The sequence below is a fragment of the Oncorhynchus kisutch genome, linkage group LG9, assembly GCF_002021735.2.
Source record: "Oncorhynchus kisutch isolate 150728-3 linkage group LG9, Okis_V2, whole genome shotgun sequence".
Taxonomy (NCBI): domain Eukaryota; kingdom Metazoa; phylum Chordata; class Actinopteri; order Salmoniformes; family Salmonidae; genus Oncorhynchus; species Oncorhynchus kisutch.
Genome location: NC_034182.2, coordinates 41,791,319 through 41,810,814, shown reverse-complemented (window position 1 = coordinate 41,810,814; position 19,496 = coordinate 41,791,319). Strand labels below are relative to the sequence as shown.

The following is a 19,496-nucleotide window of genomic DNA, read 5'->3' as shown; positions in this document are numbered from 1 at the left end:
TAACTCAGTAGGGTAGAACATGAGGTTGGCCCTTAACTCTATGGGATAGTAGCCTTCATTGTGCTTTGAACCAGATATATTTTGTTGATACACACAATCACAGTAGAAATAAGATCTGAGATTCCTATGATCTCACCCACATTGTAATGCGGAGGTGATTTCTATCAGGCTTACCACTGTTGGGATTGACTTGTTGGTAGTTTTGTTTTCACAGAGGGAAAAAAAGATGTCATTCACTTCGACCCTCAAGGAAGAGTATTCTCTCTCTCTCTCTCTCTCTCTCTCTCTCTCTCTGTCTCTCTCTCTGTCTCTCTCTCTCTCTCTCTGTCTCTCTCTCTCTCTGTCTCTCTCTCTGTCTCTCTCTCTGTCTCTCTCTCTCTGTCTCTCTCTCTCTCTCTCTCTCTCTCTCTCTCTGTCTCTCTCTCTGTCTCTCTCTCTTCTCTCTCTGTCTCTCTCTCTGTCTCTCTCTCTCTCTCTCTCTGTCTCTCTCTCTCTCTGTCTCTCTCTCTCTCTGTCTCTCTCTCTCTCTGTCTCTCTCTCTCTCTGTCTCTCTCTCTCTGTCTCTCTCTCTGTCTCTCTCTCTCTCTCTGTCTCTCTCTCTCGCTCTGTCTCTCTCTCTCTCTCTCTCGTCTGTAGGCAAGGACGGCTTTGGTGAGTAAATAAGGAGGTGGCCTTCTTTACTGCCATGATGGTCAAACAGCCTTAGTGGTCTGGTGGCATCTCTCTGTGAGTCGATGTTGTGATAGCTCGTTCTGGTATTTCTTAATTTCTTAAGGGGGAGGGGAATTTGTGTGTATCGTCTTGTATTGTTAGGTATTACTGCACTGTTGGAGCTACAGTTGAAGTCGGAAGTTTACATACACCTTAGCCAAATGCATTTAAACCCAGTTTTTCACAATTCCTGACATTTAATCCTAGTACAAATTCCTTGTTTTACGTCAGTTAGGATCCCCACTTTATTTTAAGAACCTGAAATGTCAGAATAATAGTAGAGAGAACAGTTTTTTTCAGCTTTTATTTCTTTCATCACATTCCCAGTGGGTCAGAAGTTTACATACACAGAATTAGAATTCGGTAGCATTGCCTTTAAATTGTTTAACTTGACCTTTTGTTCCAGATTTCTTCCGGAGAGACATGAAAGTACCAAGGGACTGAGCCTCTCTATCCATTCTTCATTAATGAATGTGCGTAGTATGAGAAGGGCATAGCTCTCTCCCTGGCAAGACAGAGAAGTGTGGGGATACCGTCCATCTGGTTGGAGAGTGAAATAGAACAGGGAAAGTGGAAAAGTGCGCCAGAAGAAAGAGGAAGAAATTGAGGAGGAAGAGGAGATGGACGAAGGCTATCAGAAGCTAATGGAATATGGAGAGGAGAGTGACTAACTAAATGGACAATACAAATCAGAGCTAATTTCAAGTTCTTGATATGAACAGTAGATTCAAAACACACCTCAGGAATAAGGTTGTCAAGTGAGACACATTGTTCAAATGTTATGAACTTCAAAAGTGTAAAAATAAAATCCTTTACTGAAACGACAGCATTTGCTGATAAAACGCTTCAATACACACACACACACTAACATAGTATGACATCATCAGCTCACAATTCAACATTTTCCTTGCTCGCTACTCCAGGATATCTCTTGGGAGATAAAATACATTCACAATAGATTTACTGAAGCACATACATACCATATAATTTGCCATATGAACTACATTTGAGGCAGGAAAGATGGGAGGCTACCATTTGTTTGATTTGCATTTGCCAGGCAGAAAATATGGTTAGAACCATTTGTTTTAAATATTGAAAAAAATATATAAGAATCGACATCATTTTGAAAAAGCTTGACTCATCAGCTACTTTAAGTCCACATTCTTTCATAAATCTTACCTTTCATAACGCATACGTTTTCATGAAACATTGACTGCTGTCATATCATGTATATGAATACATGCAGACCTTATGGACACACAATTTAAATTAACATGTTTCCAACTACTCTATTCTTCTTGACGGTCAAGGGTTGATCAGGGTATTTGTCAGACATTAATCTTCACTTGCGAACAGTTAATTGTACATTGTAGACTAAATACAGATTAAATACCCAGGCCTACGAATAATGCCTTCGTTGCAAAGCATTTAAAAATAGGATCCAAAAATAACTAGTATTCAAAGAAAAAAGGATCATTAATGTTTTTCATACGACCACATTAAATACATTCTTGACATAATAAATTAGTATTAACAGTTCACAGTTTAATCTTCGCATTTCTTTGAGATTATTAATACAAGCCCATGCCATAGAAGTGGCATTTTTTAGGTGATGTAAAAATGAATAAATTAAGTAAAAACCACAAAAACATAAATAACCAAAAAAGTAACACTATGTAAAGTGTAACATAAATCAAAGCAACCACATCTAGTCAATAGTGAGAAATATTCTACAACGGAATGTAACGTCATGTGTACAAATCAGAACCTTCGTAACAAAGTGACATTGTCCACTATTAACCTAGCTGTACTGTAGGGGTAATACATTCCTACGAAGTTCTGCAGAATCTTACAATTCAATCAAAAATAATACTCCTGATAAGACTAAACAAAACAAATCTCTTAAAAACAAACCAATTACATACAAAATAACCAACCACAACCACTACAAACAATATGTATCTTCCTATAGATTGTCACTCAAAGGGAAATATTTGTAGCTTATATTTTTCCATTTGTCCTGGCTATGTCCAGGTTCTTCTAAGGTCGAAATACAATTTGAAATACAGTACCAGTCAAAAGTTTGGACACACCGACTCATTCAAGGGTTTTTATTTATTTGTACTATTTTTCTACATTGTAGAATAATAGTGCAGACATCAAAACTATGAAATAACACATATGGAATCATGTAGTAACCAAAAAAGTGTTGAACAAATCAAAACATATTTGATATTCTTCAAAGCAGCTACCCTTTGGCTTGATGACAGCTTTGCACACTCTTGGCATTCTCTCAACCAGCATCATGAGGTAGTCACCTGGAATGCATTTCAATTAACAGGTGTGCCTTAAAAAGTTTGAGGAATTTCTGTTCTTATTAATGTGTTTGAGCCAATCAGTTGTGACAAGGTAGGGGTCGTATACAGAAGACAGCCCTATGTGGTAAAAGATCAGGTCCATATTATGGAAAGAACAGCTCAAAAAAGCAAAGAGAAAAGTTGGTAAGTTGGTGGTTGAAGATATCCCTCTAGTGGTGTGGAGGCTGTGCTTTGGCAAAGTGGGTGGGGTTATATCCTTCCTGTTTGGCCCTGTCCGGAGGTGTCCTCGGATGGGGCCACAGTGTCTCCTGACCCCTCCTGTCTCAGCCTCCAGTATTTATGCTGCAGTAGTTTGTGTCGGGGGGCTGGGGTCAGTTTGTTTTATCTGGAGTACTTCTCCTGTCTTATCCGGTGTCCTGTGTGAATTTAAGTATGCTCTCTCTAATTCTCTCTTTCTTTCTCTCTCTCGGAGGACCTGAGCCCTAGGACTATGCCTCAGGACTACCTGACATGATGACTCCTTGCTGTCCCCAGTCCACCTGGCCGTGCTGCTGCTCCAGTTCATCTGGTCTGCCTTATTATTATTGGACCATGCTGGTCATTTATGAACATTTGAACATCTTGGCCATGTTATGTTATAATCTCCACCCAGCACAGCCAGAAGAGGACTGGCCACCCCACATCGCCTGGTTCCTCTCTAGGTTTCTTCCTAGGTTTTGGCCTTTCTAGGGAGTTTTTCCTAGCCACCGTGCTTCTACACCTGCATTGCTTGCTGTTTGGGGTTTTAGGCTGGGTTTCTGTACAGCACTTTGAGATATCAGCTGATGTACGAAGGGCTTTATAAATACATTTGATTTGATTTTTGACAGTCCATCATTACTTTAAGATATGAGGGTCAGTAAATCCGAAAACCAAAAACCATCAAGCACTATGATGAACCTGGCTCTCATGAGGACCACCACAGAAAAGGAAGACCCAGAGTTACCTCTGCTGTGGAGGATAAGTTCATTAGTTACCAGCCTCAGAAATTGCAGCCCAAATAAATGCTTTACAGAGTTCAAGTAACAGATACATCTCAACATCAACTGTTCAGAGACCATGTGGATCAAGCTTTCATGGTTGAATTGCTGCAAAGAAACCACTACTAAAGGACACCAATAATAAGAAGAGACTTGCTTGGGCCAAGAAACACGAGCAATGGACATTAGACCGGTGGAAATCTGTCCTTTGGTCTGATGAGTCCAAATGTTTTTGGTTCCAAGCGCAAACCACCTTGTCTTTGTGAGACGCAGAGAAGGTCAACGGATGATCTCCGCATGTGTGGTTCCCACCGTGAAGCATGGAGGAGGAGGTGTGGTGGTGCTTTGCTGGTGACACTGTGATTCATTTAGAATTCAAGGCACACTTAACCAGCATGGCTACCACAGCATTATGAAGCGATACGCCATCCCATCTGGTCTGAGCTTAGTAGGACTCTAATTCGTTTTTCAACAGGACAATGACCCAACACAACCTCCAGGCTGTGTAAGGGCTATTTGACGGAGTGTGATGGAGTGCTGCGTCAGATGACCTGACCTCCACAATCACCTGACCTCAAACCAATTGAGATGGTTTGGGATGAGTTGGACAGCAGAGTGAAGGAAAAGCACCCAACAAGTGCTCAGCATATGCGGGAACTCCTTCAAGACTGTTTAAAAAGCATTCCAGCTGAAGCTGGTTGAGAGAATGCCAAGAGTGTGCAAAGGTGTCATCAATGCAAAGGGTGGCTACTTTTGAGAATCTAAAATTGAAAATATATTTAGCTTGGTTTAACACTTTTTTGGTTACTACATGATTCCATAAGTATTATTTGATAGTTTTGATGTCTTCATTATTTTTCTACAATGTAGAATAAGAAAACCCTGGAATGAGTCGGTGTGACCAAACTTTTGACTGGTACTGTAATCAAATGTTTGGACAAAAACTTGAATCACCATAAACATATTTCTTTCAGAACGGTTTGATTTTCCAAACATGGGCCAATAATATTTCTTGCTAATACATATGAAAGTCGAATGGAAGCATCTCTGACTGTGGCTGGTTACGGTTTGGAAAGTCTATTATAAACAATGATATGCTTGTTGGTCTAACCAATGGTACATTTTGTTCTGGGTCACACTGTTTCCCAATTTCAACTCCCTCACCCGTACACTAGGCACTTTAATAGATCTGAAATGATTGGATAAGCAACTGTGTAAAAAGCAATAGGGTGAAAATCCCAGTAGCCTATCAGAGGGCAAAGATTAGCATTTTCTATATTCTTATTCAGTTATTTCAAGATCAACAAGTATCATGTGGTTGGAATTATGGTTTTGATTTGGAAATGTGCCTATATAAAAACAGATAGTCAGGCACCAGCAGGCCTGGTCTCTATGCTACCCTGTAGGCAGTCATGCGGTAGTAGTTCTGACTGTGGCTGCGTGCCGCCCACACCAGGAGAGCGGCAGCCATCATGTGCAGTGGGGACGAGATGAGGGCCAGGTAGAGGGACCAGCCCAGGGAGCCGTCCACCTTGTCTGGCAGCACAGAGACCCTGTGGAGGAGATCCATCCCTGCCAGGTAACAGCACACTGTGGCTAGAGTACACAGCCCTTCAGGGAGAGCAGGAGGAAGAGAGGGAGAGGGGGGGGGTCAGGTATATGCAATTGTTGTATATTTCTAAAAGAAATCAAGGATGACTTTTTCCTTCAACCATTGCTGCATTAATGGTGAGTCTTAAAACATGATCTCAAGGAAAGCTGCATGTTGTTTTTCCCCCCACTTTTATTTAACCAGGTTAAACCAGTTGAGAACAAGTTCTCATTTACAACTGCGACCGACCTGGCCAAGATAAAACAAAGCAGCACAAAAACAACACAGAGTATAAACAAAAACAAACGTCAATAACACTACAGAAAAATATATGTACAGTGTTTGCAAATTTAGAAGAGTAGGGAGGTAGGCCATAGAGGTGAAATAATTACAACTTAACACTGGAGTGATGGATGTGCAGATGATGATGTGCAAGCAGATATACTGGGATGCAAGAGGGTAGCATAGTGGTTAGAGCGTTAGACTAGTAACCGGAAGGTTGCAAGTTCAAATCCCTGAGCTGACAAGGTACAAATCTGTCATTCTGCCCCTGAACAGGCAGTTTACCCACTGTTCCTAGGCCGTCATTGAAAATAAGAATTTGTTGCGTACAGGTTCAGTGATCTGTAAGCTGCTCAGACAGCTGATGCTTAAAGTTAGAGAGGGAGATATAAGACTCCAGCTTCAGTGATTTTTGAAATTAGTTCCAGTCATTGGCAGCAGAGAACTGGAAGGAAAGGCGGCCAAAAGAAGAGTTGGCTTTGGGGGTGACCAGTGAAATATACAGTGCCTTGCGAAAGTATTCGGCCCCCTTGAACTTTGCGACCTTTTGCCATATTTCAGGCTTCAAACATAAAGATATAAAATTGTATTTTTTTGTGAAGAATCAACAAGTGGGACACAATCATGAAGTGGAACGACATTTATTGGATATTTCAAACTTTTTTAACAAATCAAAAACGGAAAAATTGGGCCTGCAAAATTATTCAGCCCCCTTAAGTTAATACTTTGTAGCGCCAGCTTTTGCTGCGATTACAGCTGTAAGTCGCTTGGGGCATGTCTCTATCAGTTTTGCACATCGAGAGACTGAACATTTTTCCCATTCCTCCTTGCAAAACAGCTCGAGCTCAGTGAGGTTGGATGGAGAGCATTTGTGAACAGCAGTTTTCAGTTCTTTCCACAGATTCTCGATTGGATTCAGGTCTGGACTTTGACTTGGCCATTCTAACACCTGGATATGTTTATTTTTGAACCATTCCATTGTAGATTTTGCTTTATGTTTTGGATCATTGTCTTGTTGGAAGACAAATCTCCGTCCCAGTCTCAGGTCTTTTGCAGACTCCATCAGGTTTTCTTCCAGAATGGTCCTGTATTTGGCTCCATCCATCTTCCCATCAATTTTAATTTAACCATCTTCCCTGTCCCTGCTGAAGAAAAGCAGGCCCAAACCATGATGCTGCCACCACCACCATATTTGACAGTGGGTATGGTGTGTTCAGGGTGATGAGCTGTGTTGCTTTTACGCCAAACATAACGTTTTGCATTGTTGCCAAAAAGTTCAATTTTGGTTTCATCTGACCAGAGCACCTTCTTCCACATGTTTGGTGTGTCTCCCAGGTGGCTTGTGGCAAACTTTAAATGACACTTTTTATGGATATCTTTAAGAAATGGCTTTCTTCTTGCCACTCTTCCATAAAGGCCAGATTTGTGCAATATACGACTGATTGTTGTCCTATGGACAGAGTCTCCCACCTCAGCTGTAGATCTCTGCAGTTCATCCAGAGTGATCATGGGCCTCTTGGCTGCATCTCTGATCAGTCTTCTCCTTGTATGAGCTGAAAGTTTAGAGGGACGGCCAGGTCTTGGTAGATTTGCAGTGGTCTGATACTCCTTCCATTTCAATATTATCGCTTGCACAGTGCTCCTTGGGATGTTTAAAGCTTGGGAAATCTTTTTGTATCCAAATCCGGCTTTTAAACTTCTTCACAACAGTATCTCGGACCTGCTTGGTGTGTTCCTTGTTCTTCATGATGCTCTCTGCGCTTTTAACGGACCTCTGAGACTATCACAGTGCAGGTGCATTTATACGGAGACTTGATTACACACAGGTGGATTGTATTTATCATCATTAGTCATTTAGGTCAACATTGGATCATTCAGAGATCCTCACTGAACTTCTGGAGAGAGTTTGCTGCACTGAAAGTAAAGGGGCTGAATAATTTTGCATGCCCAATCTTTCAGTTTTTGATTTGTTAAAAAAGTTTGAAATATCCAATAAATGTCGTTCCACTTCATGATTGTGTCCCACTTGTTGTTGATTCTTCACAAAAAAATACAGTTTTATATCTTTATGTTTGAAGCCTGAAATGTGGCAAAAGGTCGCAAAGTTCAAGGGGGCCGAAAACTTTCGCAAGGCACTGTACCTGCTGGAGCATGTGCTACGGGTGGGTGTTGCTATGGTGACCAGTGAGCTGAGACAAGGCGGAGCTTTACCTAGCAAAGACTTTTAGATGACCTGGAGCCAGTGTGTTTGGCGACGAATATGTAGTGAGGGCCAGCCAACGAGCGCATACAGGTCGCAGTAGTGGGTAGTATATGGGGCTTTGGTGACAAAACGGATGGCACTGTGATAGACTACATCCAGTTTGCTTAGTAGAGTGTTCTATTTTGTAAATGACATCGCTGAAGTCAAGGATCGGTAGGATAGTCAGTTTTACTAGGGTAAGTTTGGCAGCATGAGTGATGTGAGTCTGAAAGGAGCATTTACAGTCTTACCAGACACCTAGGTATTTGTAGTTGTCCACATATTCTAGGTCAGAACCGTCCAGAGTAGTGATGCTAGTCGGGCGGGAGGGTGCAGGCAGCAATCGGTTGAAGAGCATGCACTTAGTTTTACTTGCATTTAAAAACAGTTGGAGGAGTGGTGTATGGCATTGAAGCTCATCTGGAGGTTAGTTAACACGGTGTCCAAAGAGGGGCCAGAAGTATAGAGAATGGTGTCGTCTGCGTAAAGGTGGATCAGAGAATCACCAGCAGCAAGAGCGACATCATTGAAATATACAGAGAAAAGAGTCGGCCCGAGTATTGAACCCTGTGGCACCTCCATAGACACTGCCAGAGGTCCGGACAACAGGCCCTCTGATTTGACACACTGAACTCTATCTGAGAAGTAGTTGGTGAACCGGGCGAGGCAGTCATTTGAGAAGCCAAGGCTATTGAGTCTGCCGATAAGAATGTAGTGATTGATAAGAGTGGAAAGCTTTGGCCAGGTTGATGAAGACGGCTGCACAGTACTGTCTTTTATTGATGGCGGTTATGATATTGTTTAGGACCTTGAGCATGGCTGAGGTGCACCCATGACCGGCTCGGAAACCAGATTGCATAGTGTAGAAGGTACCCTGGGATTCGAAATGGTCGGTGATCTGTTTGTTAACTTGGCTTTCGAAGACTTTAGAAAGGCAGGGCAGGATGGATATAGGTCTGTAGAAGTTTGGATCTAGAGTGTCTCCCCCTTTGAAGAGGGAGCAGCTTTCCAATCTTTGGGGATCTCAGACGAGACGAAAGAGAAGTTGAATAGGCTAGTAATAGGGGTTGCAATAATTTCGGCAGATAATTTTAGAAAGAGAGGGTCCAGAAAGTCTAGCCCAGCTGATTTGTAGTGATCCAGATTTTGCAGCTCATCAGCTGTCTGGATTTGGGTGAAGGAGAAGCGGGGGGGGGGGCTTGAGCAAGTTACTGCAGGGAGTGCTGAGATGTTGGCTGGGGTAGGTGTAGTCAGGTGGAAAGCATGGCCAGCCGTAGAAAAATGCTAATTGAAATTATTGATAATCGTAGATTTATCAGTGGTGACAGTGTTTCCTGTCCTCAGTGCAGTGGGCAGCTGGGAGGAGGTGCTCTTATTCTCCATGGACTTTACAGTGTCCCAAAACGTTTTGGAATTAGTGCCACAGGAAACACATTTCTGTTAGAAATAGATGATGAACAGTCAGTTATATGAATCATCTGTGTAGTGCAAAGGCAAAAACCAAAACGTGCACAACAATGTGGTCCCCAGGACCGAGTTTGGGAAAAGCTGGACTAGTGTATGTGACAGCTATAGAATTCACTATTCCACTATAGTAGAACAAAGTTGTGGTCAATAGCCATGGTGCCTAGCACTGAAATGTCCTTCTGGAAACAATGAAGAAGAGTACAACTTATTATAAACTGGGTGGTCCAAGCCCTGAATGCTGATTGGCTGACAGCTGTGGTATATCAGACCGTATACCACAGGTATGACAAAACATTTATTTGTACTAATTACATTGGTAACCACTTTATAATAGCAATAACGCACCTCTGGGTTTGTCGTATACGGCCAATATACCACGGCAAAGGCTCCGCGTTGCATCGTATCTAAGAACAGCCCTTAGCCGTGGTATATTGGCCATATACAACACCCACATGGGCCTTATTGCTTAAGAGAATGATAAGAACAACACAATGTTTAATAAATCTCTCACCAGCCAGTAGGTGGAGCATTCCTATGCCCAGGGTGGGGGTGAGACTGTGGCAGAGGCAGGCACAGAACCCTATCAAGCCTGCCAGCACCACCAGACCTAAGGAGATTAATGGCAGTAGGAACTGGCACCTCCACAGGTCTGCACACAGATAGGGATCCAAGTTAGAACTCAATAGGCAATAGCCAAGTGCATACAATCATACTGTGTCTATTATTGAATATCACAGACGCCAGGTATAAGTTATTTATGCATTGCATAATGCAAATCACAATGTGGGCATAAGCCAGGGTGAACCAACTCCGGTTCTGGAGAGATACAGGGTGATCCAACTCCGGTTCTGGAGAGATACAGGGTGATCCAACTCCGGTTCTGGAGAGATACAGGGTGATCCAACTCCGGTTCTGGAGAGATACAGGGTGATCCAACTCCGGTTCTGGAGAGATACAGGGTGATCCAACTCCGGTTCTGGAGAGATACCGGGTGATCCAACTCCGGTTCTGGAGAGATACCGGGTGATCCAACTCCGGTTCTGGAGAGATACCGGGTGATCCAACTCCGGTTCTGGAGAGATACAGGGTGATCCAACTCCGGTTCTGGAGAGATACAGGGTGATCCAACTACGGTTCTGGAGAGATACCGGGTGAATCAATTGTGTTCATATTGTGTTGGAACAAAAGCTTGCACACCCCGATTGCTTTCCAGGCCTGGAGTTGGTGACCCCTGGCACAAGGCATTGAGCATGCATAGCATAAGGCATTGAGCATAGCATAGCATAAGGCATTGAGCATAGCATAGCATAGCATAGCATAGCATAGCATAGCATAGCATAGCATAGCATATCACAGAAGCTGGGTGAGGTAACAGATCAATACATTGTAATTTGCAAAATAAATCAATACAGGCTTACAGGTCCGCAGCATGTCCTCTCCACTGTTGTGGTTCCCTGGCTCTTTGTACTTTGGGGTAAACTGCTGTGTTAACGTGAAGCTAACACATTTCATCACCATCTTTGGATCTGAAACAGAGGAGAAATTGAGAAATAGAAAAAAACATAAATCATGCCCTGATAAAACCATGGATTGGATCAACAAATTGTTTTGAGGAAATCCGTGGTGACTGAGTTTATGGGAGGAGATTAGGTTGTACATACCTGACTCCTTGTACCAGTGGGTATGAGATGGCACCAGAACGCAGCGCCACCAGAGGCCTATGGTCCCGTTGAGACGGAAGAGCGTGTCGCTGTAGGTCTTCTCATCGAATTCCCCTTCCATGAATTCATCATGCAGCGACCGCAGTTCGGATATGTTGGCCTCGCCGCGCACTGGGGGACTAGTGTACTGGTACCAGTGCTGCGTCCCAACCGCTACAGACAGGTACACCGTAGCCAGCACGCTGAGCACACAGCTGATAACCAAAGCCGTGGCATAACGGTTGTCAACCATTGTTTACCAACTGAGAGAGGCGTCAAATAGGAGATTATAGCAAAAGCTTCACTTCGCCTCTTCCTCTCTGATTATAGCTACCGGTGGCGATGGCCCTGTCACTGCGTGTTTTCCAATACCCGCGCCAAAGTAGAGTAGGCAGGCTCAAGCAACGATTCAGGAGGAAATCCTGCGATGTAATATTATCCAATCCACTCAGAAATGGCATAGATGTAGACTACATAAAACACGCCTTTACTAGCTGCCTTGTTCATATCCAACACTGTAGGTGTCCCTGTCGCGCGCAGCCTAGATGCGCCATCTGTTCGCTTGTCCCACTTCTTAAAAATCACTGCTGCATATGGTGGTGGGTGGGTGGCCTGACGATGCGACAGATTATTTGGCTACCCCGCCTGTTGTACAAGTACAAAACAAATACATACTGTTATATCATACTAAATGAGTATTAGCAAATAATAAATGTGTCATTACTTTCTCTTGCCGGTATCGCCTACACTTGTTTCATGACGAACAGCACCTGCGAATTTAAGCTTGTTAATTAAGAAAGATTGTAAACACATACATCCATGCGTTTTCCTTTTCCGGCAGGCGGCAGTGGAATGCTGGGTATTATTATTTTACTCATAGCTCGAAGACTGTGTCTGAGTAGTGAGGCTAACGAAGCCGACTGTTGACTAAAGTCGACCCACCCCCGCATTTAACCCAACCCCGCTCCATCAGAGAGGTGCGGGGGTCTGCCTTAATCGACATTTTGCGCCCAATGCGCCCAATGCATTTTGTGTAAATGATTTATATTCAAGTTTAAACCATACATTTTTAGGCCTAGACCTACAATTCCCATCTTGAAAATGTCTAATAATCTGAATTATTGAATAAAATAGAATATCCTACTCCTCTAGAGAAGGTAGGCTACGATACACATAACTATATGGAAATGAGATATGAACTGAATATATGAACTGAATTTAATTATTTTACCTGTAACCTTAACTCAAATATGACAAAATAAATAAAAACGTTTTTGTCTAGGAACCATGCAGGTTTGTGTTGATTTTGCAGAGTGAGGGTTTGAGTTTTAGGACTGACTGCTGCAATTAGTTGCCTTTCGGTCCTTTAGTGGCTGTGTGGTCTCAGTCATGACTTTAGGAATATGCCTTGTAAATTCAATAGAGAACAGTTGCAAAGCACAACTGATTGTTATAATAGCACCACTACCTTCTTGGTAAACCATATTCTATGAAATAACCATGCATCATTTCAAAGGTATTGTACTGAAATAATGCATAAGGAACCTTTTCTATATGATTGACAGAAAATGTATTTCAAAGTGAGTTTACAGAAGAAAAAAAATAAAAATAGTACAAATATGGCTTAATATAATGAATATTCAAATACTTACCCATTACTGGGGGCGGCAGGGTAGCCTAGTGGTTAGAGTGGAGGGGCGGCAGGGTAGCCTAGTGGTTAGAGTGGAGGGGCGGCAGGGTAGCCTAGTGGTTAGAGTGGAGGGGCGGCAGGGTAGCCTAGTGGTTAGAGTGGAGGGGCGGCAGGGTAGCCTAGTGGTTAGAGTGGAGGGCGGCAGGGTAGCCTAGTGGTTAGAGTGGAGGGGCGGCAGGGTAGCCTAGTGGTTAGAGTGGAGGGGCGGCAGGGTAGCCTAGTGGTTAGAGTGGAGGGGCGGCATGGTAGCCTAGTGGTTAGAGTGGAGGGGCGGCAGGGTAGCCTAGTGGTTAGAGTGGAGGGCGGCAGGGTAGCCTAGTGGTTAGAGTGGAGGGGCGGCAGGGTAGCCTAGTGGTTAGAGTGGAGGGGCGGCAGGGTAGCCTAGTGGTTAGAGTGGAGGGGCGGCAGGGTAGCCTAGTGGTTAGAGTGGAGGGGCGGCAGGGTAGCCTAGTGGTTAGAGTGGAGGGGCGGCAGGGTAGCCTAGTGGTTAGAGTGGAGGGGCGGCAGGGTAGCCTAGTGGTTAGAGTGGAGGGGCGGCAGGGTAGCCTAGTGGTTAGAGTGGAGGGGCGGCAGGGTAGCCTAGTGGTTAGAGTGGAGGGGCGGCAGGGTAGCCTAGTGGTTAGAGTGGAGGGGCGGCAGGGTAGCCTAGTGGTTAGAGTGGAGGGGCGGCAGGGTAGCCTAGTGGTTAGAGTGGAGGGGCGGCAGGGTAGCCTAGTGGTTAGAGTGGAGGGGCGGCAGGGTAGCCTAGTGGTTAGAGTGGAGGGGCGGCAGGGTAGCCTAGTGGTTAGAGTGGAGGGGCGGCAGGGTAGCCTAGTGGTTAGAGTGGAGGGGCGGCAGGGTAGCCTAGTGGTTAGAGTGGAGGGGCGGCAGGGTAGCCTAGTGGTTAGAGTGGAGGGGCGGCAGGGTAGCCTAGTGGTTAGAGTGGAGGGGCGGCAGGGTAGCCTAGTGGTTAGAGTGGAGGGGCGGCAGGGTAGCCTAGTGGTTAGAGTGGAGGGGCGGCAGGGTAGCCTAGTGGTTAGAGTGGAGGGGCGGCAGGGTAGCCTAGTGGTTAGAGTGGAGGGGCGGCAGGGTAGCCTAGTGGTTAGAGTGGAGGGGCGGCAGGGTAGCCTAGTGGTTAGAGTGGAGGGGCGGCAGGGTAGCCTAGTGGTTAGAGTGGAGGGGCGGCAGGGTAGCCTAGTGGTTAGAGTGGAGGGGCGGCAGGGTAGCCTAGTGGTTAGAGTGGAGGGCGGCAGGGTAGCCTAGTGGTTAGAGTGGAGGGGCGGCAGGGTAGCCTAGTGGTTAGATTGGAGGGGCGGCAGGGTAGCCTAGTGGTTAGATTGGAGGGGCGGCAGGGTAGCCTAGTGGCTAGAGTGTAGGGGCGGCAGGGTAGCCTAGTGGTTAGAGTGGAGGGGCGGCAGGGTAGCCTAGTGGTTAGAGTGGAGGGGCTGCAGGGTAGCCTAGTGGTTAGAGTGGAGGGGCAGCAGGGTAGCCTAGTGGTTAGAGTGGAGGGGCTGCAGGGTAGCTTAGTGGTTAGAGTGGAGGGGCAGCAGGGTAGCTTAGTGGTTAGAGTGGATGGGCGGCAGGGTAGCCTAGTGGTTAGAGTGGAGGGGCGGCAGGGTAGCCTAGTGGTTAGAGTGGAGGGGCGGCAGGGTAGCCTAGTGGTTAGATTGGAGGGGCGGCAGGGTAGCCTAGTGGCTAGAGTGTAGGGGCGGCAGGGTAGCCTAGTGGTTAGAGTGGAGGGGCGGCAGGGTAGCCTAGTGGTTAGAGTGGAGGGGCTGCAGGGTAGCCTAGTGGTTAGAGTGGAGGGGCAGCAGGGTAGCCTAGTGGTTAGAGTGGATGGGCGGCAGGGTAGCCTAGTGGTTAGAGTGGAGGGGCGGCAGGGTAGCCTAGTGGTTAGAGTGGAGGGGCGGCAGGGTAGCCTAGTGGTTAGAGTGGAGGGGCGGCAGGGTAGCCTAGTGGTTAGAGTGGAGGGGCGGCAGGGTAGCCTAGTGGCTAGAGTGTAGGGGCGGCAGGGTAGCCTAGTGGTTAGAGTGGAGGGGCGGCAGGGTAGCCTAGTGGTTAGAGTGGAGGGGCGGCAGGGTAGCCTAGTGGTTAGAGTGGAGGGGCGGCAGGGTAGCCTAGTGGCTAGAGTGTAGGGGTGGCAGGGTAGCCTAGTGGTTAGAGTGGAGGGGCGGCAGGGTAGCCTAGTGGTTAGAGTGGAGGGGCTGCAGGGTAGCCTAGTGGTTAGAGTGGAGGGGCAGCAGGGTAGCCTAGTGGTTAGAGTGGATGGGCGGCAGGGTAGCCTAGTGGTTAGAGTGGAGGGGCGGCAGGGTAGCCTAGTGGTTAGAGTGGAGGGGCGGCAGGGTAGCCTAGTGGTTAGAGTGGAGGGGCGGCAGGGTAGCCTAGTGGTTAGAGTGGAGGGGCGGCAGGGTAGCCTAGTGGCTAGAGTGTAGGGGCGGCAGGGTAGCCTAGTGGTTAGAGTGTAGGGGCGGCAGGGTAGCCTAGTGGTTAGAGTGGAGGGGCGGCAGGGTAGCCTAGTGGTTAGAGTGGAGGGGCGGCAGGGTAGCCTAGTGGTTAGAGTGGAGGGGTGGCAGGGTAGCCTAGTAGTTAGAGTGGAGGGGTGGCAGGGTAGCCTAGTGGTTAGAGTGGAAGGGTGGCAGGGTAGCCTAGTGGTTAGAGTGGATGGGCGGCAGGGTAGCCTAGTGGTTAGAGTGGAGGGGTGGCAGGGTAGCCTAGTGGTTAGAATGGAGGGGCGGCAGGGTAGCCTAGTGGTTAGAGTGGATGGGCGGCAGGGTAGCCTAGTGGTTAGAGTGGATGGGTGGCAGGGTAGCCTAGTGGTTAGAGTGGGGGGGCGGCAGGGTAGCCTAGTGGTTAGAGTGGAGGGGCGGCAGGGTAACCTAGTGGTTAGAGTGGAGGGGCGGCAGGGTAGCCTAGTGGTTAGAGTGGAGGGGCGGCAGGGTAACCTAGTGGTTAGAGTGGAGGGCGGCAGGGTAGCCTAGTGGTTAGAGTGGAGGGGCGGCAGGGTAGCCTAGTGGTTAGATTGGAGGGGCGGCAGGGTAGCCTAGTGGTTAGAGTGGAGGGCGGCAGGGTAGCCTAGTGGTTAGAGTGGAGGGGCGGCAGGGTAGCCTAGTGGTTAGATTGGAGGGGCGGCAGGGTAGCCTAGTGGCTAGAGTGTAGGGGTGGCAGGGTAGCCTAGTGGTTAGAGTGGAGGGGCGGCAGGGTAGCCTAGTGGTTAGAGTGGAGGGGCTGCAGGGTAGCCTAGTGGTTAGAGTGGAGGGGCAGCAGGGTAGCCTAGTGGTTAGAGTGGATGGGCGGCAGGGTAGCCTAGTGGTTAGAGTGGAGGGGCGGCAGGGTAGCCTAGTGGTTAGAGTGGAGGGGCGGCAGGGTAGCCTAGTGGTTAGAGTGGAGGGGCGGCAGGGTAGCCTAGTGGTTAGAGTGGAGGGGCGGCAGGGTAGCCTAGTGGCTAGAGTGTAGGGGCGGCAGGGTAGCCTAGTGGTTAGAGTGTAGGGGCGGCAGGGTAGCCTAGTGGTTAGAGTGGAGGGGCGGCAGGGTAGCCTAGTGGTTAGAGTGGAGGGGCGGCAGGGTAGCCTAGTGGTTAGAGTGGAGGGGTGGCAGGGTAGCCTAGTAGTTAGAGTGGAGGGGTGGCAGGGTAGCCTAGTGGTTAGAGTGGAAGGGTGGCAGGGTAGCCTAGTGGTTAGAGTGGATGGGCGGCAGGGTAGCCTAGTGGTTAGAGTGGAGGGGTGGCAGGGTAGCCTAGTGGTTAGAATGGAGGGGCGGCAGGGTAGCCTAGTGGTTAGAGTGGATGGGCGGCAGGGTAGCCTAGTGGTTAGAGTGGATGGGTGGCAGGGTAGCCTAGTGGTTAGAGTGGGGGGGCGGCAGGGTAGCCTAGTGGTTAGAGTGGAGGGGCGGCAGGGTAACCTAGTGGTTAGAGTGGAGGGGCGGCAGGGTAGCCTAGTGGTTAGAGTGGAGGGGCGGCAGGGTAACCTAGTGGTTAGAGTGGAGGGCGGCAGGGTAGCCTAGTGGTTAGAGTGGAGGGGCGGCAGGGTAGCCTAGTGGTTAGATTGGAGGGGCGGCAGGGTAGCCTAGTGGTTAGAGTGGAGGGCGGCAGGGTAGCCTAGTGGTTAGAGTGGAGGGGCGGCAGGGTAGCCTAGTGGTTAGATTGGAGGGGCGGCAGGGTAGCCTAGTGGCTAGAGTGTAGGGGCGGCAGGGTAGCCTAGTGGTTAGAGTGGAGGGGCGGCAGGGTAGCCTAGTGGTTAGAGTGGAGGGGCTGCAGGGTAGCCTAGTGGTTAGAGTGGAGGGGCAGCAGGGTAGCCTAGTGGTTAGAGTGGATGGGCGGCAGGGTAGCCTAGTGGTTAGATTGGAGGGGCGGCAGGGTAGCCTAGTGGTTAGAGTGGAGGGGCGGCAGGGTAGCCTAGTGGTTAGAGTGGAGGGGTGGCAGGGTAGCCTTGTCTCAGGATGGTAAGTTGGTGGTTGAAGATATCCCTCTAGTGGTGTGGGGGCTGTGCTTTGGCAAAGTGGGTGGGGTTATATCCTTCCTGTTTGGCCCTGTCCGGGGGTGTCCTCGGATGGGGCCACAGTGTCTCCTGACCCCTCCTGTCTCAGCCTCCAGTATTTATGCTGCAGTAGTTTATGTGTCGGGGGGCTGGGGTCAGTTTGTTATATCTGGAGTACTTCTCCTGTCCTATTCGGTGTCCTGTGTGAATCTAAGTGTGCGTTCTCTAATTCTCTCCTTCTCTCTTTCTTTCTCTCTCTCGGAGGACCTGAGCCCTAGGACCATGCCCCAGGACTACCTGACATGATGACTCCTTGCTGTCCCCAGTCTACCTGGCCATGCTGCTGCTCCAGTTTCAACTTCCACCTGACTGTGCTGCTGCTCTAGTTTCAACTGTTCTGCCTTACTATTATTCGACCATGCTGGTCATTTATGAACATTGAACATCTTGACCATGTTCTGTTATAATCTCCACCCGGCACAGCCAGAAGAGGACTGGCCACCCCACATAGCCTGGTTCCTCTCTAGGTTTCTTCCTAGGTATTGGCCTTTCTAGGGAGTTTTTCCTAGCCACCGTGCTTCTCCACCTGCATTGCTTGCTGTTTGGGGTTTTAGGCTGGGTTTCTGTACAGCACTTTGAGATATCAGCTGATGTACGAAGGGCTATATAAATAAATTTGATTTGATTTGATTTGGTAGCCTAGTGGTTAGAGTGGAGGGGCGGCAGGGTAGCCTAGTGGCTAGAGTGTAGGGGTGGCAGGGTAGCCTAGTGGTTAGAGTGTAGGGGCGGCAGGGTAGCCTAGTGGTTAGAGTGGAGGGGCGGCAGGGTAGCCTAGTGGTTAGAGTGGAGGGGCGGCAGGGTAGCCTAGTGGTTAGAGTGGAGGGGTGGCAGGGTAGCCTAGTAGTTAGAGTGGAGGGGTGGCAGGGTAGCCTAGTGGTTAGAGTGGATGGGCGGCAGGGTAGCCTAGTGGTTAGAGTGGAGGGGTGGCAGGGTAGCCTAGTGGTTAGAATGGAGGGGCGGCAGGGTAGCCTAGTGGTTAGAGTGGATGGGCGGCAGGGTAGCCTAGTGGTTAGAGTGGATGGGCGGCAGGGTAGCCTAGTGGTTAGAGTGGGGGGCGGCAGGGTAGCCTAGTGGTTAGAGTGGGGGCGGCAGGGTAGCCTAGTGGTTAGAGTGGAGGGGCGGCAGGGTAGCCTAGTGGTTAGAGTGGAGGGGCGGCAGGGTAGCCTAGTGGTTAGAGTGGAGGGGCGGCATGGTAGCCTAGTGGTTAGAGTGGAGGGGCGGCAGGGTAGCCTAGTGGTTAGAGTGGAGGGGCGGCAGGGTAGCCTAGTGGTTAGAGTGGAGGGGCGGCAGGGTAGCCTAGTGGTTAGAGTGGAGGGGCGGCAGGGTAGCCTAGTGGTTAGAGTGGAGGGGCGGCAGGGTAGCCTAGTGGTTAGAGTGGAGGGGCGGCAGGGTAGCCTAGTGGTTAGAGTGTTGGACTAGTTACCAGAAGGTTGCAAGTTCAAATCACTGAGCTGACAAGGTACAAATCTGTCCTTTTTTTTTTACACCTTTATTTAACCAGGCAAGTCAGTTAAGAACAAATTCTGTTATCTACATCCATGTCAAAGTCATTAGGCTAGAGCAAAACAGAAAGCATATTGTGACATTAGGGTTGTCAATCAATAAATACAATATAAAAGTAACACATGAAAAACACTACTTTTGTCACAGTTAGTTTGCACCTATTGTATCAAATCAGATGTCCTAGAATCCAGGCATGAATATTAAATTACAATACAAATTCATCCAGTAAAAATTGCAAACGTAAAGTTGTCAGCATCTAAATTAATGTGTCTCTCCAGTCTTCTTTTCAGTTCCTTCATCACCTGATGTATAAATTCAACAATCTCCGAAGGACCAAATCAAACCAATCAAAGCAAACCAAATTGTATTTGTCATATCTGCCGAATGCATCAGGACCTTACAGTGAAATGCTTACTTACAAGACCTTAACCAAACAATGCAGTTTTCCTAAAAAATAAAAAA

The 19,496-nt window shown here is 47.8% G+C and overlaps 1 protein-coding gene across 2 annotated transcripts; it reads right to left on the bottom strand.

Annotated features, from left to right (window-relative positions):
* Positions 1-1,002: 1,002 nt before the first annotated feature.
* LOC109884699 (claudin domain-containing protein 1) lies at positions 1,003-12,253 on the bottom strand. 2 transcript variants are annotated; one of them, XM_031832613.1, is made up of 5 exons: positions 12,146-12,253; positions 11,292-11,975; positions 11,049-11,156; positions 10,142-10,279; positions 1,003-5,659 (listed from the first exon to the last, which is right to left on the bottom strand). In XM_031832613.1, exons 2-5 carry the CDS (start codon positions 11,581-11,583, stop codon positions 5,439-5,441), a joined length of 759 nt encoding a protein of 252 aa, XP_031688473.1. In that variant the 5' UTR covers positions 11,584-11,975; positions 12,146-12,253; the 3' UTR covers positions 1,003-5,438. The 2 variants fall into 2 exon arrangements, with proteins under 2 accessions (XP_031688473.1, XP_031688472.1); XM_031832612.1 differs by lacking the exon at positions 12,146-12,253 and having other exon boundaries at positions 11,292-12,135.
* Between the last annotated feature and the right edge of the window lie 7,243 nt (positions 12,254-19,496).

Bases quoted from the DNA above. Each gene is read 5' to 3' on its own strand.
- LOC109884699 (XM_031832613.1), bottom strand. From the start codon at position 11,583: ATGGTTGACAACCGTTATGCCACGGCTTTGGTTATCAGCTGTGTGCTC. The intron at 10,280-11,048 runs GTAAGCCTGTAT...ATCTGTGTGCAG, and splicing joins AGAGGACATGCTGCGGACCT to ACCTGTGGAGGTGCCAGTTC. The intron at 5,660-10,141 runs GTGAGAGATTTA...CTCTCCCTGAAG, and splicing joins AATGCTCCACCTACTGGCTG to GGCTGTGTACTCTAGCCACA.